This window comes from Protopterus annectens, chromosome 6.part0 (genome assembly GCF_019279795.1).
Source record: "Protopterus annectens isolate FY-2018-M chromosome 6.part0, PAN1.0, whole genome shotgun sequence".
Classification (NCBI taxonomy): domain Eukaryota; kingdom Metazoa; phylum Chordata; order Ceratodontiformes; family Protopteridae; genus Protopterus; species Protopterus annectens.
In genome coordinates this window covers 768,103,868-768,122,393 of record NC_056737.1, presented here as the reverse complement: position 1 = coordinate 768,122,393, position 18,526 = coordinate 768,103,868, and the positions used below count along the sequence as shown (strand labels likewise).

General features: G+C 43.5%; 1 protein-coding gene across 1 annotated transcript in view; it reads right to left on the bottom strand.

Moving 5' to 3' along the window:
• ARID4A (AT-rich interaction domain 4A) overlaps window positions 1-18,526 on the bottom strand; it is an 877,572-nt gene that overhangs the window by 167,458 nt on the left and 691,588 nt on the right. The window contains exon 20 of the mRNA XM_044073577.1: window positions 2,261-3,415. Coding sequence (XP_043929512.1) covers window positions 2,261-3,415 — 1,155 coding nt within the window. The remainder of the gene's footprint in view (window positions 1-2,260; window positions 3,416-18,526) is intronic.

Genomic DNA, 18,526 nt, shown 5'->3' with positions numbered 1-18,526 from the left:
ATAGAGCAATTTATGCGATATTGGACTGAGCAACAGTTACTATAAAGAAAACATATGTGATGCAGAATGCATGTAAATGAAAAAAAGTTATTATAGTTTATTAATGTGTGCCTATGCCTTAAGTGAGTATTTAAGAAATGCGTTAAAAAACAGATGTAGTCATTGGGGGGGGGGGGGGTCAGAGAGAGTCAGTCTACTGAGATCAATTTCATCAGTTCCGGAAATAAAGGAAGACACAAGAAATCAAACTACAGGAAGATCACTGGGTTCAGAGGTCATATGCCAAAAGAAATTTGGAAAGCATAAGCAAAAGTGATATAGTTAATGAAATAAGTACAAGAGGAAAAATACCACAATCATGGGAAAGGCTAGAATACTAGTAATACTGAAGGAAGGACCCTGCAAATCCTAAGATCATATAGACAAATATCAACCTTCTACCATGACAAACTTATGACAATACTTGAAAAACAACTGTCAAATTTATCGTCAGGTGCAAACAGACTTGGATCAATGTTGGTTTACTGAAGGAAGAAAAACAGGACAATATAAACAAGCTTTTAATGATACAAATAAGATGCTAAAATGGAAGACTGTACTAATGTTGACAGGACTGGATGCAGAATAGTTATCTGACAAATTTAATTGGTTATTTTTGAAAAATACATTACAATGTAAAGAATTCTTCAGAGATCAATACTTGGTATTCTGAATATATATGCGGGAGCACAAATATACATAAAAAAGCAATGGAATCTTATTACCAAGAATTAAGCTGCATAGAGGAACAAGGGAAAGATGTCTCCTCTCTAGATACTGTCTGCACTATATCTAGAGCTGTCGGCAAGTAGGCAGAGAGCAGGAAAAAATAGCTTTATTTGTGGGTGACATTTTATAGGCAACTAAACCAGAACAGCACATCCATAAACTGTTGGTAATCTTAAATAAACTCCAAAAACTTTCAGGATTAAAATAAATTAAGGATACATTAATGTTATTAATTAATAAAATACATTAAGGATACTCTGTATCGTACAGACAACTCAGAGTCGACCTGTTCTTCGCATACAGGCCTTAATGGAAATGCTGCACATTCATAAGTCTAATGGTACAAGATTCACTCGCTCTGGGGACCTTAACCTCGCCTGTGACATGAACAAGACTTGCTGGAGAGACAGACATGTCTCACAGAGGTTACCTCTTTTTTGGAACAAATTCCCAATTCAAGTTAAACAGAGCCCCTTGTTGACCCTATTTAAGCACAACTTGGACGACTGGATTGGAAGCCGCAAATTCACCCCAGGGGTTTCACCTGTGTCCCTCTTGGATAGGGGCAGTCAGTGCTAAATTAGATTGGAATCATGTACCTATTAATAAATACAGGATATTAAGGGGCTAGTCAATGACATGCATTACTTAACAGTTCCCAGTATTGGGCCTTAATTTGTTGATCTCACAACTGCACCTTTGTAGCATCACAGCATCTACTTTAAACAGTAAGCATAAAAATACTGTAAACAAGTTGTAGCGAAGGCCCTATTACAAATACATGCCTAATATGAAGCTACTACAGCACAACAAACATAAAACCATAGCATACATCTACTACAAATGTCAGACCTATGAAAACTGATCTGTATAAAAATGCTCCTGGAAACAGATTCACCAAATGTGGGAGAACATTTCCCTTTCCCCAAGATGTACCGACTGCTGATTGCATCAAATAAAGGAAGTACGGAAGGCAGATCTCACTGAATAGGGGAATGTGGGAATCACTGCTCCATACATAAAAAAAGGGAATGAATTCCATCTCACATCCCCTTCCCACAAAAGCTCAAACAGAATTCAAAGTTCCAGCATTTCCAAGCAATATCAAAGATCCTTAAACACCACAGCTGTTCTCTAAAAATGTGACAGGTAAATTAAGAAGCACTTGCCTAAAAGTTACTTCACCACACTGCTGTTTCTAAAGGCGCACTGGCTGGTAAATATACTTAAATGTTTTTAATGTATTTATTTTTTCTGAAGGTCTAGCTGTTATCAACTTCAAAGACCAACTCATCTCACAGAAAGTTACTGTCTTGTAACAATTGTGCCATGGATGTAAAAATCAATTTTATGGAAAATTAACATTTTGGTAAAGTCAGCTTTGAACTCCTGTTCAAATGACAGGGTTCCAACAGCTGTACCCCCCCCCCCCTTTTAAACAGGACAGAAATGATACAGTAGTTAAAAACTACAAATAAGTATGTCCACTTACTGATTTCTCTACTGTCCTGCTCTTGTATCAATAAGCTGCAGGTGCTGGAAGTGGTGCTGGCTTCAAAGCCATTGACCGACTCACTTTCACAAAGGCCCTCTTGTGATTCTTCTGCCACACTGTCCACTTCAATAGTAATGTCACTTTCACTCTTAATGCTACGGGACTCATCCTGACATAGCACTGGGGGTGAAACCAGTGAAAAATTTGGTGGCACCATAGACGATAAGAGAGGAGTATGGACCGTTGGGGTGGGAGGTTCATACTTTTCCATCACAGTATCTTCACTACTACTCTTTTCTTTTTCATCCAAGTCATCTAGGTCTACTTCATGGCAAACTAAAGCCTCAGGTCCAATATGAGGCATATAATCCTCATCAAATTTTGATGCATCTTCCTCTGTATCCTCAAACTGAACAGAGTTTTTATTATCTTCAATTGTTCCAAGTCTGTGCTCCTCTATAGACAATGATGGTATTTCTTTAATATCATTTTCAGGCAGGTTTTCATGACAGTTTTCTATACCTTCTGCTTTAATAAGGCACTCTTCAGTCTCTTCTTCAGATATTTCTTTTGCTAATTCTAGTTCATCCTCAAGTTTAATTTTTTTATCGGGTGATGCTGGATCAGATGACTTTCTTTTAACTGGTCTTTTATCTTCTTTTACACTATCCTCGCTGAATGAGCTGACATCCAAACATTTTTCTTCTTCATCCATTATTGCAATAGGGTCTACAGAACTACTTAGGTTTCCAACCCCATCAATTTCTGACTGAAATTTACTGAGCTCCTCTATAAAGTCAAACATGGGGGCCCTGAGACACAACATACCAGAGTCTCTTGTTTTGCACTTTCTCCCTCTACATTTTGGCGACTTCTCTGCCTCTTTTTTTGCTTCCTCTACTACTTCAGTCATTTTTTCATCATTTTGTGCAGTGTCACCAGGTTCTTCACAGTCTTGTTTCACTGGTATTTCTAGAGATGCTGTGTGACATTTCTCTTTTGGTTCTTCACAGCATGCAAGGCTTTGTTGGTCCACTTGGTTTTCACTGATTATTTTTTCATTCAATTCTTCTTGTTTGACCTCTAGATGAGTTTCTTCCTTCACCTTCTCAGATGGTTCATCAACTTCACTATCTGATGAGCTGCTGGAATCTATAAAATGCAGAACATATGTTTTTAATGACTGAAAGAAATATTACTTCTAGAAAACTACGCACACACTACTAGTGTTCTGTCCTCATTCAAAGAAAAATTTGCCAAAGTTAAAATTCTTCACTTAGTAAATAAAACTATCTTAAATATTAGACACAGAGTTAAGTAATGAGGCAAACTATGTCTGCATCTGGATCTACAGATGTTGAGCCATTTGTTTTTGCACAAAGATAGTGATATACTGTACTTTTTTCCCCTTCCACTCACAGGACTGCACATCGCAAACGTAAGCCTGTTTCAACCAAGGGGATACATTTCATATTTAGCCTGGAGGTATGCATGTGTTAACAGGTGTTTTATTCATATGAAAATGCCAGAATTCTGTACTTTTTTCCCATTCAGTTAGCAGACTGTACATCACAGTATGACTGTACTGTAATAATTTAAAGGCTTTAAAACACTGCACAACACTTAGTTTGCACTCTTCATCATTTACTGAACATGTCAAAAAATAATAAATGCACCAAAAGGCAGTCTTGCCTTGACAAAGTGAATGTGTAAGTTTTTTTGTTTTTCCATTACAAATATGTAAGGCAGCCAGAGGTTTGTCTTGAAGAGGGGATGGGACAACAATCTCTCACTAAAATGACCACTAAGGATTTCCCCTGTATGTGGGCATATTATCATTACTAGTAACAAAAGCAGTATTTATCTTTGAATTTATAAAGCCACCGAAGTACCCACTGCTACTTCAGATAAAAATACCATTTCTCTGAGATAGCAGAGGCTGTAAGACTATTCGCTTATTCATCTTCACTGAAAATGACAAGCGACAAGGCATTCTTTACTGGTGCCACTCTTCTATGATCAGGCTTATGGTTAACCAACAAGCTAACAAATGTCCCATGGCATACTGTAAAAAGAAGTTATGTACTCACCATAACGTTCCATGTTTGTAGTCCATCTCACCCTTCATTCTTGCATATGGGTTCAGAGCCGATCCTCGGCTCTGACTCAGCCTATTACAAAGCTCAAAGTCTCTGAGCTGGCTCGTGGCTAGGTAGGTATCCCAGAGTGCACTAGTACAATCCCCAGATCTTGTTTGCTGCCAAAGTATAGAAAGACAGAACAAAGATTATCCAGAAAGAACAACAATAAAGAAAGGTCTCTGCCCTATCAAGGTAATACTATTCTATCTCCAGATCCTTCCAGGACTTGGGTAGGTGGGTGGGTTCGTAAGAATGAAGTGCGAGATGGACTACAAACATGGAACGTTACAGTGAGTACATAACTTCTTTATGTTCTGTAGTCCTACCTCGCCTTCATTCTTACATATGGGACAGTGCCCCTAGCACCTTATTCTTGGGTGTCTCACAGAAAAATACTCCTGAGTACCGTGGAACCAAAGGAGGCTCTACCCCTAGAGGTCAAGTCCAATTTGTAATGAGTAAGAAAGGTATGAGGGATAGCCCAGGTTGCTGCTGCAAAAATATTGTCAAATGGAACTCTGGCTTGGAAGGCAGCAGATGTAGACTGGGATCGGGTAGAATGAGCCTTAATCTTGAACGGTAGAGTTTTTCCACTGGAGGAGTAAATGAAGGAAATATAGCTCGAAATCCAATTTGATAGGGTCACTTTAGAGACTGGCAGACCTAGTCTAGAATCAGAGAAGGATATGAACAATTGATCTGACTTTGAGTTCCTCAGTCCTATGAAGGTAGAACCATAACTGGCTGTGAACATCCAACTGATGAAATTTGTTATTCTGCTGCATTAGAATGGTCAGGGAAAAATATCGGTAACTGTATAGATTGGTTCAAGTTATTTTGAGAGCAAACTTTAGGGATAAAGGAAGGATTCGTATGAAGAGAAACTGTCTTTGTGGAAAATCAGATAAGGAGGCTTTATAGACAGTGATGTAACTCTGATACTCATCTAGCTGATGTGATGGCTACTAGAAACAAAGTCTTTCAAGACAGAAATTTCAGCGGACACGAATGAGCAGGTTCAAAGGGCAGTGAAGTTAGCCTGGACAAAACAAAGTTCAGATCCCAGGAAGCTACTGGTTCCTGAAAGGGGGGGGTCTCAGCAAAGTAGCACCTTTAAGGAAGTTTTTACACAATCTATGTGACATCAGGTTAGACTCGTGTAGACCCAAATGAAAATTAGATATCGCTGCCAATTGGAGCCTAATTGTGGCAGCAGCAGATCCCTGATGGAAAAGTTCAGAAAAAAATTCTAAAACCATTGGGATGGATGCAATTGAAGGATCTACATTCCTTTCTTCAGCCCAGATAGAAAACCTTCTCCACTTGCTAGTGTATACCTTCCTAGTGGAAGGTTTATGAGAAGACGTGAGGATGTGGGTCACAGCAGATGAAAAATCATGAAGCCTGACTAGGGATGGAATTTGAGCAGCCATGCTGTCAAGTTGAGGGTGTGGAGGCTGGGGTGAAGAAAGCCTGACATGTGTGTCAAGAGGTCTGGCACTGGGTCCAAAGTCCATGGGTCGTCTAGTAGATGAGGCCCGAGAAAGGGGAACCAAAGGAGAAGGTTAACACTTGCACCACACCTCCAGCCTCACACAGACCTTCTAAACCAGCACTGGCAAAAAATACACATAAATACACAAAATCATACTCGGAGGCTCTAAATAAAAACCTGCAAAAGCATCAGAGAGCTCCAAAGCAGACACCCACAAAACCTGCACCTCCCATCACAAACCAGACAACACATAAAACACAACCAATGTGCCGCACAATCACAGCCCTTAAGGCAAAATAACATACCTAACACACTAGTAATAGGTGACTCAATAGTCAGGCACACTGACGCACCACTCACTAGGCTGGACAAGGAGAAGGTTACTGTTAGCTGCTTTTCGGGAGCCAGAATCTGCCACATAACACAAGCACTCCGGTCACTCCAGAACAAGTACAAATATGACTCTGTCATTGTTCAAGTTGGTGTGAATGACCTGAGACGTACCTCCCTGGACTACATGAAGAGAGACATGGAAGAGCTCTCTGATCATGTAGCCCAAATGGGTATGACCCTGACCCTGAGTAGCATCCTGCCCTCACCAAGAATGATACCTCAGTATAAAGAAAAAATGATCAATTTCAACAACTGGCTAAGCTTCTGGTGTCATTCAAAGGGGATCCAGTGTCTGTCAGCCTGGGATGACATGCTCGACAAGCCGCGTTGCTTCGCAAGAGACGGCTTGCACCTGTCACCCCTTGACTTTCGAATACTGGCCAAGGCTCTTGCTGCCCCCATAGTACCTTTTTAGGCAAGGCTCAAAATTCAAACCCACCTCTGTAAACAGCACAAGTAAAAAAATGAGGGTTATGCTGCTCAACGCCAGGAGTTTAAATCTCAAAATGCTTGCACTCGAAGCACTCCTAAGTATGGAGAACGTCGACATCTGCAGTAACTGAAACCTGGTTCAAGGCTCCAGAGAGCACTCCAGCACTACTGGGCTACAACTCATACCACACATTTCGGCCACAGAACACAGACTGAAACACAAAAGGAGGGGGTGTATCCATATTCATCAAGGATACCCACACCTCCAGGTTAGTGGCGCAGCATGATACCTCTGAGATCATCCATGTGCAACTAACATCGGGCAAATCTGCAATGCAAATTGTGGCCTGCTACAGATCACCCTCCATGACCTAGGACCACCACTCCGCCTTTCTGGAGACAATGGAAAACATGAAGGTCCTACTGAACACCCTGATATTGGGCGATTTCAATTACCCTACTATTAACTGGGAAAAATACTTGAGTACAAACTCCCAGGCTCAGTGCTTCCTGGAATTTATCAACTCAAATGCCCTGGATCAGCTGGTAAACTCCCCTACCAGAGGCCACAACATATTGGACCTGGTCATCACCAATATGGGCGACGTGTTCCTTACCAGAGGTCAACCCATCACTGGTTAGATCAGACCATAAACTAATCACCCTGGATGTCCACACCCCACCACCACCCCCAACCAAGGAAACCACAGTGAAAAACTTTTCTAAAGCAAACTTCAACTTACTTAAGGCAGAGGTGGTTAAGTTTCACAGCCCCCACGCTAAAGGATAACACTGCCCAAGATGCAGAATCCTTTACAATTGCACTCTATGAGCACCTACAACGATGCATGGATCGTGCCATCCCTAGCAAAACCAAGACGCACTCCCCCAAGAGAAGGAAACCAGCTGGTGGACCCCTACCATAAACAGGTTATACAACAAAAGGAGGAAACTAGTTCAGAAAAAAGGCAAATCCCAAGAAGGAAAGACATCCCTGATCAGTATCAGTAAGAAACTAAGGTCCCTCATAAAATCATCCAAGGCTAACTTCGAAAGAAAAATAGCCAAGGATTCGAAAGATAACCAACAAAGCCTTCTTTAGCTATGTCAAGAATCTAAGTGGCAACTCGCAGATATGCTCTGAGCTAGTGCAAAATAGCACAAAATATACTGAACCTACTGATATTGCCAACATCCTGGCAGATAGATTCAGTGCAAACTTCACCTCCCTCTCACCTTCAAAAGGGCCCACAACAATACTGGAAAAGGGTAGTGTCCTAGAAATCACAGAAGCACAGGTGAAAACAGCCCTTTCAAAAGCCAAAACCACCGCATCAATGGGGCCAGATGGTGTCCCAGGCTGCGTCTTGCACGAACTACAGAAGAACTAACCCCCCCCACCTAAACATGCTGTTCAACCTCAGCCTCTCCGCAGGCTACTTGCCCGTAGAATGGCGCACAGCAACGGTTATTCTGCTCCACAAAGGAGGGGCCACAACTGACCCTGGTAACTATCGCCCCATAAGCCTGACTAGCCTGGTCTGCAAGGCTATGGAGCGCATCATCAGTGAACTCATTAACAAAAACATTGGGAACCTCCAAACACTTGACCCAACCCAGTTCGGTTTTGTTATAGGCAGATCATGCCTACTAAACCTGGTTGACTTCTTCGAGACAGTCACCAAGGCCATAGACGAAGGAAAGGTGGTTCACACAGACTGCCTTGATCTCGCCAAGGCATTCGACACCATTCCTCACTTGGGTATTATAGAAAAACTCACCAGCCTGAACATAAACCCCTATGTCACAAGATGGGCTGCCAACTGGCTTACAGACAGAACTCACACGGTAAGAATAGCGAGCTCCAAGTCCGACTCTAAACCAGTCACAAGTGGCGTCTGGCAAGGCTCTGTTCTGGGACCCCTACTGTTCAGCATATATTTCTCAGAAGTACAAGCAAACACAGGACTATGGCTAACCAAGTTCGCCGATGACTGCAAACTGGGAGCCATAATTGACTCTCCGGCTTACACGGACATCCTTCAAAAAGGCCTTACTGAGACAGACACCTGGTGTCAAAGTCATGGCCTCAAGTAAAATGCCAAAAATGCTTAGTCATCCCGTTTGGGAAAAACAAAACGACCACGAATTACCACATAGGCAGCAGCCCCCCTTAATACAGAAGAGGTAATAAGAGATCTGGGGACCCAGGTAGATAGTAATCTCTCCTTTGACAATCATATTGCCAAAGTAGTTAGGAAATCCTTCTTTGTGGCCCATCTAATTACGAAGAGGTTCGCATCTGGAAATAAAGAGGTTATAGTGCCCCTCTACTCGTCACTCATCAGACCCATCATAGAGTACAATGCCCCATTTGGGATGTACCTCACAAGACACTTCCAACAGCTGGAAAGACCACAAAAGCACATCACCAAGAGGATTACTGACCTCAAACATATGTCCTATGCAGCCCAACTGAAAAAACTCCGGCTATACTCAGTGGCATATCGCTTTACTCAGAGGTGATGTCTGCCTGACTTACAAAGCCATGTCCAACTCAGAATTGATGGACATGCTCCACCTAAAGAAATCCAAGTCACTGCAAGCCACCCGCTCTAGTGAGCTAAACCTCGCCACAACAATAAATAGAACATGCTGGAGGGATAGATTCCTGTCACAGAGACTCCCCATGCTTTGGAACAAAATTCCTAACTACAATAGGCAGAGCCCCCTCACTAACACTCTTCAAGAGAAGCCTTGACGAGTGGATAGGTAACAGAAAATACACCCCTGGGATCACTTCATTGGCTCTGCTTGACAGAGGCTCAGTTAATTAATCAATGGGGCGGCGAAAGCTGACACACACTGGCTAGGCTTATAAATGCCCTCGGGCAGATAGCCTAGTACCTACCTATGAACCTATAAATCTGACGAGGCCAGTAAGGAGTGATGAGAATCATTTTGCTTCCCAACAGCTTCGCTTTCTGAATCACCTTGGATATGAGAGGAAAAGGAGGGAAAGCATAAAGGAGTCCTAGGGACTAATCGTGAACAAGTGCATCTCTCGGTGACTCCCCAGAGGGGGAATAAGGGAAAAGTAGCTGCTGCATTTGGAGTTGATCGGACTGGCGAAGAGATTGCAGCAAGGCCATTCCCATTTGCGGAAGATCTGTTCCGCTATATCCTGATTCAAAGACCACTAGTGAGGCATTAAGATTGCCTGGCTCAGTTTGTCGGCTATCACATTGGTTATCCCTGGGATGTGCGTTGCCACCAGAAAGCGCTGGGAAGATATCACCCATTTCCCAACAGGAATTGCCTCTCGACAAAGGGGGTAAGATCTGGTTCCGCCTTGTCTGCTGAGATACCATACCACTGACATGTTGTCTGATTGTATTGCTATAGTGCCTAGAGGGGAGAGTCGTGAAGTGCTTGCAACACTAGAAGTACTGCCCTCATCTCTAGGACATTGATATGCAGGTGAGCCTCATGATCTTGCCATGTGCCTTGGACAGTCCTGCCTAGATAATGCCCCCCCCCCCCCATCTGCGAGGCATCCATGGTCACAGTAGCAACGGGCTGGCGAGGAAGGAATGGGTTACCTGCTGTGAGTTGGTCGGGTTGAATCCACCAACGAAGATCCTTCTTGCAAGACTCTGTTATGAAGATGTGGTGAGACAGAGGCAGTTGCTGAAAAGACCACTGGGACGATAGAAGCCACTGAAGAATTTGCATGTGTAATCTGGTGAGAGGGACTAACATTATGGTGGATGCCATGGTCCCTAAGAGTTTCAGCACCGTCTTTGCCTTGACTTTCTGTAGAGGATTTGTTGTCTGAGGTTCTGTGCTCTTTCTGCGGGAAGACGAGCTAACATGGCGACTGTGTCTATTTCTGCGCCTATAAAAGTCACAAATTGAGAGGGCGATAAGGCAGACTTTTCCCAATTTACTGTAATCCCCAACTGGGAACAAAGCTAAATAGTGGAATCTCTGGTTTGTATGAGTAGATGGCTGGTGGGGTCGGTCAGGAGTCAGTAGTCCAGGTACGGAAACACTTGGAATCCTAGAGGTCTCAGGTGAGCTGCCACTACCGCCATATATTTGGTGAACACCCTGGGGGCTGTGGTGAGACCAAAGGGCAGAGCACGAAATTGGTAATGACTGGCTCCCAGCCAGAAGCATAACGGACTCCTCGACGCTCTTTCCATTTTTATATGGTAGTACGCATCTTGGAGGTCTATGGAGTACATCCAATTGTCTTTCCCTAAAAGAGAGAGTACAGACTGCAGTGTCACCAATCGGAACTTGGCCTTCTTTACGGATTTGTTTAGTTTGCTGAGGTCCAAGATGGGCCTCCAGTCCCCTGTACGTTTTAGCACTAAAAAGAATATGGAGTAAGTTCCGGATCCTATCTGATGGGATGGTTTGGATGACACTGTGAGCAACTTTTACAGTTGCTTGATCCCTGTTGGGTGGAACATCTGGGATCTTCTTGGGAGTGTGAGGTGGAAGCAAAAAGGGTATGGAGTAACCTCTGGTGAATATTCTTTGCACCCATTTGTCTTGAGTGATGTTTAGCCAGGCTTCTGGATGCAAAGAAATACGACCCCCGACTGGCTCCAGAAAAGCACAGCCAGGCCCCACATCAAGAGCGCTGATACGGACGGCCTCGAAAGGAATCGCGGCATCCTGGATCTGCGGGCCACCCCTGCCTCTAGGGCGATGTCTACCATTAGCTCCTCCTCCTCTGCCTCTGAAGGAAGAGTCATCCTGTGCATCCGGGGAAAAAATCTCTGGGACTTCTTGAACCACATCTCACCACCTCTCTGACCTTAGGATATGGTCTGGAGGGGACAGTAAAACGTACTCCCACGGCAGAGAGAGTTTGCCCTTCTTGTTCGCACCTGGTGAGTGTATCCTTCACCTTAGGTCCAAACAATGAAGAACCATCAAAGGGGGCATTGGTAAAGGTATACTTGAACGGCTCGGCAAAGTTACATAAACGCATCCAGGAGTGTTTCCTAAGGGAAACGCCTGAACCCACTGCCCCGCTTGCTCCGTCGGCTGTGTAAGAGATCAGCCTCATGGAGGAGTTCACGATGGAATTTAAGGTGGATAACTGAGTAGACACCTTCTCAGGGACTCCTTCAGTAGATGTACCTTGAGGATTATCTCCCAACTCCTTAAGGAGATCTCTTTGAAGCCTCAAAATGTGTTAAGACAGTTCTGCGATCTCAGAGTGAAAGCGGCTGAAGAGAAGATACGCTTCCCGTATCTGTCCATCATTCGAGACTCCTTATTTAGTGGATGGACAGATGAAGAAGTCTCCGCTAACTCCTTCTTAGTGGCTGCCACCACCACCATGCATCTACAGGCATGCCCTTGGACAAAAACTCTCTCTTTGGGGGCAAACAAAAATTTATTAGGTCTTCTGGGGACTGGCTCCACGGCATCAGGAGTCTCCCACACCTTTCGACTAACGAGATCTAAAAGTTCATCAAAAGGTGGAGACACCCAAGAGACTGAAGGTTGAGAACCGAAACACTTCAGGTAAACTGACTCCTCATCAGAAGGGGTGGCAGTGGGCCAGCCACCTCTCTGCTTAAGAATTTCTAAGATGTCTACAAAGGAGATAACAGAGGACAACTTGGGGGACCCTTCTGACTCCTCGAGGTCAGTGTCAGAGGTAATGGACTCATCCTGGGAGTCTACATGCTTTCTCTTCCATGTCCTTTTCCGAGGGGGCTCCTCAGATGGGTACTCTAGGGAGGTCTCGGAAGACTGGGGGCCACCAACTGGGGGATCCTGAGGTTGCGGGTATCTGCTGCCGAGAGAGAGAGAGTAGATGCTGAGACAGAGGTCGGTGCCCGAGGGCGAAGAGAGTGTTGGTACCCTTGTGTGGAGCTGATGAGCGAAACAGCACACTCCTCATCATCTCGAAAGTAGATCTCTCCGGCTCTGAAGACCGCCTCGGCTCTGAGGAAACTGAGGAAGTCATCTGCTCCAGAGCGACCAGCTCTGAGATAAATGTAGGATCCGAGCTCACCCTAGCCAACACACCGAGAGGGAGACTCGGAACAGAGGAGGGTTCAGGTCCATGTGTCTCTGTCAGGGCCGACTGGTGAGCTTCGGCCCCTAGATACCATGGACAGCGCGGAAGGTGTCAAGAGTGGAAATCGGCTCTGAGACAGCCTTGAGGGGAGCTGGAACCGAGGGTTCCACAACAACAGGTACCGAACACTCCTGCTCTGGAAGCCCGACATGGCTTGGAGGAGGAACCACAACAGGGGGTGTGGACTCATGTGGCTCCGGAACTGACTGGGTCAGAGCCAACAATAATTTTGGAAATCAGACAACTTCAGGAGTCCAAGCACTACTCTCGCCACATCTTCCTCTGACATGCCCTGGAGGTTCTTGATGATAGGGTAGGCTGGAACTCTGCAGAATTGGAGATCTTAAGATTGGGGAGACTAGCAAAGGATCTCTGGACAGGCTCCATTGTAGCTTTTCAGTAGTCGGCTCAGAGAGGCTTGGGGCCGAAACTGAAGTGCCAATATCAGCGACCTCGACCGGCTCCGAGGACAGTGGAGCTGAGGAGGCAGAAGTCTTATCCAGTTTTGATTGCTTCTGAGGAGGTTCCGATACACCAGTCGGCGCCGGAGAATGCCATTTGGCCGACTTAACCTTCTCTTTCTTGGAAGAATGTGATTTAGAGAAGGAGGAAGAACTTGCTAAGTCTTCCTCGAAGGAAGGCTTGAGGAGACCTTTCAAAATTAACTTGTTCTTCCACTCCTGGAGCTGAAGGATGACAGAACAAACAAGTTTCCTGTAAATGAATGGCTCAGAGACAATATACACAATTACTATGGCCATCCGTAATTGACATCTTCTGGGAGCACTTTACACATTTTTTTGAAACCCGACGGTTTGTGGTCCTTAGATTCTTTAGACATAATAGCTAGCCAAGGAAGTAAGCAGAAACACAAGCACAACAAGGACTAGGTCCGCTAACTTAAACGGGCCTAGCCCTAACAACGCACACACACAAGGAAGAAAAAAAAAAGGGCCTAGCCCTGAGGAAAAAAGGAGTAAGCAGAGAACTAGGTCCTCTAACTTAAACGGACCTAGCTGGATAGGCTAAGTCGTAGAAAGAAAAGGCCAGAAACAAGTAACAGGCAAGGAAATATCAAATGACACTGCACACAAGCTAAATCTCTAACTATCTAAACTTCTAACTTTCTAAATAGAGATCCAAGCCCCAAAAGGCGGACCCGCCGAGAAAACTCTGTAAAAATTCAACAAACACTGCACACAGTATAAAAGTAAATATAAGTGTGAAAACGCAGCGTTAATTAGAAACTAGTACACAGGATACCAAAAAGGAGAACAACAAGGGCCAACGGCCAATCAGTTCTCGACAAACTAACTAAACTGAATTTCAAAAACACTCCAAAAGGTTAGAAAACACTCATAACACTACTAAACTCTGTCTAGACAAGGATAATTCACTATAGCAAACACTAAAGTGATAATAATAGAAAAAGTTTTCAACTTAGCCACAGCCAAGTAAGAAGCACTTCTGAACTCGAAGACACAGCAAACAAGACCTAGGGATTGTACTAGTGCACTGTGGGATACCTACCTAGCCACGAGCCAAGTAAGAGACTTTGAGCTTTGTAACAGGCCGAGTCGGAGCAGAGGATTGGCTCCGAACCATATGTAAGAATGAAGGCAAGATAGGACTACAGAACATAATTTCTTTTTAAAGCAGCAGATTATTTCAATAAATGGTCTAATATAATGCCATAATACACCACTAAAGACAGCTAGCTATGGTTTCTGCTTACTTTTTTAAACTCTAGTAAAGCACTCTACAGTACACATCTTCAAAGGCACCACTGTCACCATCTGTGAATACTACAACTTACAGACTAGTCAAGACAACAATTAGAAAGGTGCATTAAACTGGCCCTGGAACAAGACTCATGACGGATTCCAGAAGCAAGCCACAGCAAATTTTACATGGGGAACATTTCATAAACAGCAGAAACCATACATTTAAATTTTCAGTAGAACATATACTAAATGGGAACTGTTGAGGACTGTGTGAAACATTAGTCACATGTAAACTGCATAGTAAAGGAATGCAGACTTTTATAACTCCACTGATTTTGTATTTTGTAAAAGGCAGCTACAAGACGATGGGAAAAAATGTTCTATCCTGCACTTGACTCACCAGCCCCCTTTAAGCAGCATCTGTTTCTAGAATTGGGTAGTAATGTTCCTACAAAGAAAAATGGTAGAGGAGCCATTAAACCCAGGTTCCATCTGCCAGAGGTGGTGGTAGTTGAGCTGGATGTACAAGATCCCACAGCACTGATCGAAAACAATAGGGTCTTCCCCAAAAAGAGGTCATTGGTCTAGTAGGACTAACCCAGTCAACAAAGTATAAATAAATGTATACAGTGGTGTGTCGTTTGTCATTCATTTTATACCTTTACTTCAGATTATCATTTAAACTTTCAAAGGGGAACTTACCACAGTTACTTTTTAGCTACCCCTTTTTTCTTAATCACACAATACAAATCAAGCAAAAGTGACTTTTTTCCCCCAAAGGTGAGTTTTTAGCACCATTTGCTTTATACTCCTTTTTCAGAACTAAAAATAAACACATGGAAGTTTGATACTTCACACAATTTCTGACCATGTATGAACCTCTGCATTCAGCATATTAAAATAACAATAAAAGGAGATATGACTGCACTGCAGAATTCCAACAACGATGGATGATTTGAACCACTATCCAGTGTGTCTGAAATACAAGAAACATTTTTACAATATCTCACGATTTGTAAGAGGACACCTTGCTGTATGCTATGGTTGAGATTTTTTTCCTCTAAGAAATCCCTACAATGCACCTCTGGTCTCCCATGCACATTAGCAAGCACCTGCCTCCAAATCAAGAAAAAAATAAAGACTTGGCACTCAAGCTACAAACAAGGGAAAGGATATATACTAGTATACACTTACCTGAGTTACAGGGTAGTCCTGCAGCAAACTGCTGCCTGAAGGAACTGCTTTACACCTACAAGGGGAGAGTGTGTGAAACCCATTAAGGAGGGTCATCTTATACATTAGCAGATATTGTAGGATCATGACCATTAAATCTAATGCCAAAGGGTCCTCCTTGAAGTGTTCTATAGCTAGATTAAATTACAAGTAAATATACACTAGTGGAGAAGGAGCCAAGAGACCAAACAAAACAGAGCTCAAAAGACTGAGTTTAGGTGGACCAGCAAGTTAGCCAGCTCCCTACCACTTGACCCACAATGCAGAACACACAAGTTGACTGGGGATTCCTGGCCTGGAATGAATTTGCCATAGGGCTCTCACCTCACTCAAAGATTCCCAGCAGCCATGTAATAATCTGGCTGCAGGAAGAGGGGGCAGTGGGATCAGTCCTGTGGTAAAGGAGGTGTGTAGGACTAAAAAACTCTCAGTGCCACAACAGCCTTGTAAAAGAAAAACCCAATTGCCAGAGTTGTGGTGAGGACAATAACTGAAAAGAGGGAGAACTACAGGCTAAATGGTCATGTCACCAATGTTTGCAACAAAAATTCTGGTTGCAGACAAGCTCCAGGTGGAACTATCCAATGGCAGAAGAGAACAGTCCATCATTTATGCATTTAGCAATTACAAGCTACTGCCTCCATGCAGCAAAGACCCACCACCAAGCCATCTAAACCACCTTGTGCCTTAAAAAGGGAACATGACAAACTGTATATAAACTGTCTGAAAGGGTCTCAGTCTCTAGCTCAGTTCCACTTAAGTAAAAGAAACAGAGAATAATAACCTGGTTTGGGGGGCATGCCTTCTAAGAAACATGAAGGAGGCAGTGGACCAAGATCCCCAAAAGAGGTCAAAGACGTTCTTAAACCTGAGGTCCTGAAGCTCCAGATCATTCTCACAGAGGGTGAGCAACTAGGAAGTATTTAGCCTAGTGATGAATTTTAGCACTGGAAAACCCGAAAGCCCAATGGTAGACAAGTGACTTTGCTGAAAATCAAGTCCAAGTCCCCAGAGGGGTTCCTATTAGAACCACGAACACCTGAAATTTCAAATGGCATATGGCTGACACCATATGATCGAAATTTCAAGCGATCGAAGGTTAAACCTAACAGCGCCGTTTGGTGCAGAATGGGAGAATTTCCCTTTTCTGCACTGAAGTGCGATCTCGGAGTTGCTATATTTAAGTAGGGGGGTGTGGGGGCTGCAGGGGGACAAGCCCCCCTGCCTGCAGCATTAATGTACGTTTTTTTTGTTTTTATTATATATTCGAACTTTTAAACTTCGATCATATGTTGTCGAACATACAGAATTCAAAGTTCTTCTCTGGGTTTTTGGTCTTTATTCCCCCCCCCTGGCTTTTCAAGTGCTAACATTTCAATAGGAAGCCGGGCTACTGACCTAGAACCACAAAGGATGCAAAAAAGAGCTCCTGCCATGACCAAAGCATCTACTGCCAATAAGACAAGCCAAAGAAAATGAAGGCTGACCCAAAGTTTGATGAAGAATGTCCACCAATTCAGAGCCTGAAGACATTTTTATGACACCAGCAAAAGGGCCGAAACATTTACAGTCCACAGCAATATTCATAACCTCAGACACAACACAGCAGTATGAACAATGTGGCTAAATTCATTACAAGATTATGCAATTGGGTCCAAGTCCTGCCCACAACCAGGCTGGTAACCTCTCAGCATTGTTAAAGGTCAGTTAAAACAGGAAACTGGAAAACAAAAAACTGAGAATGAACAAAGAAAAGCATCTACAGCTCTATGAAACTACAAATATGAAGACAGGCATTCCTGAAATCCAGGGTAACCATCAGACATGATGGAACTGAAATGGTAAGACTGCTTGTAATGTCTGCATTTTCAATTTTGGAACCCTGAAAAAGACGTTTTGCCTTGAATGACACAGGATTTCCCTTCATGGACCTTCTTTTTTAGGGACTAAGAAGAGTCTTCAGTAAAACCTGCTGGTTTTTGTCTTGCTTTGACACAGGTTCTTTTATTTGTAGGGTGGGAAGGACTGGTGGACCCTTGAAACAGGTGTGATGCCGGACATTTTTATTTTCTTATAACAAACATGAGATATGTGCAGTACCCTTTTGTCTTTTGGGATGCTTTCAGTTTCGTATGCACTAGGTTAACTTTTCTGTTACTTCTGGTGTTTGAGCGGTGGTGTAGGGGACAAGGCTTTGGTAGGAAGGGAGAAGTTTCATACAGTTATGCATGTTCCTTTGGGGGGAAAATAATGTTGGGGTTCCTCAAATTTCCCCTTCTGATTTCCATGCCATTTTTCTTGTAGTATCCCTTGTTACTTTTGATAGCAAGGTTTAATTCTAGTCATACCTAGGGATCACTGACTGCACAGTCTACATCCTTCCCTCCTTATTTTGACTACTTCACCAGTAACATTCTAAAAATGCAGATCCTTAGCCAGGGGTGCATTAGGAGCTACACTTTTACATCCTGTGACTGTGGATATTTAGCCTTAGCCAGATACATCTCCTGATCATCGACCCTGTAGTCACCACACTGAACTGCTGCATCCATAGCATCAAAACCACATTTGAGAGGATGTTTAGCCTCTAGAATGTCTGTGTGAGATCCAATAGTTTTGTCTTTAGATTCCCATCAGACACCTCTTCTCCTTCATCTGGGTACACAACAGCAATCAGAAACGTATATCTGTCTGAAAATTAATGGCTCTGATGGCCAGTGTGTCATGTGTGCA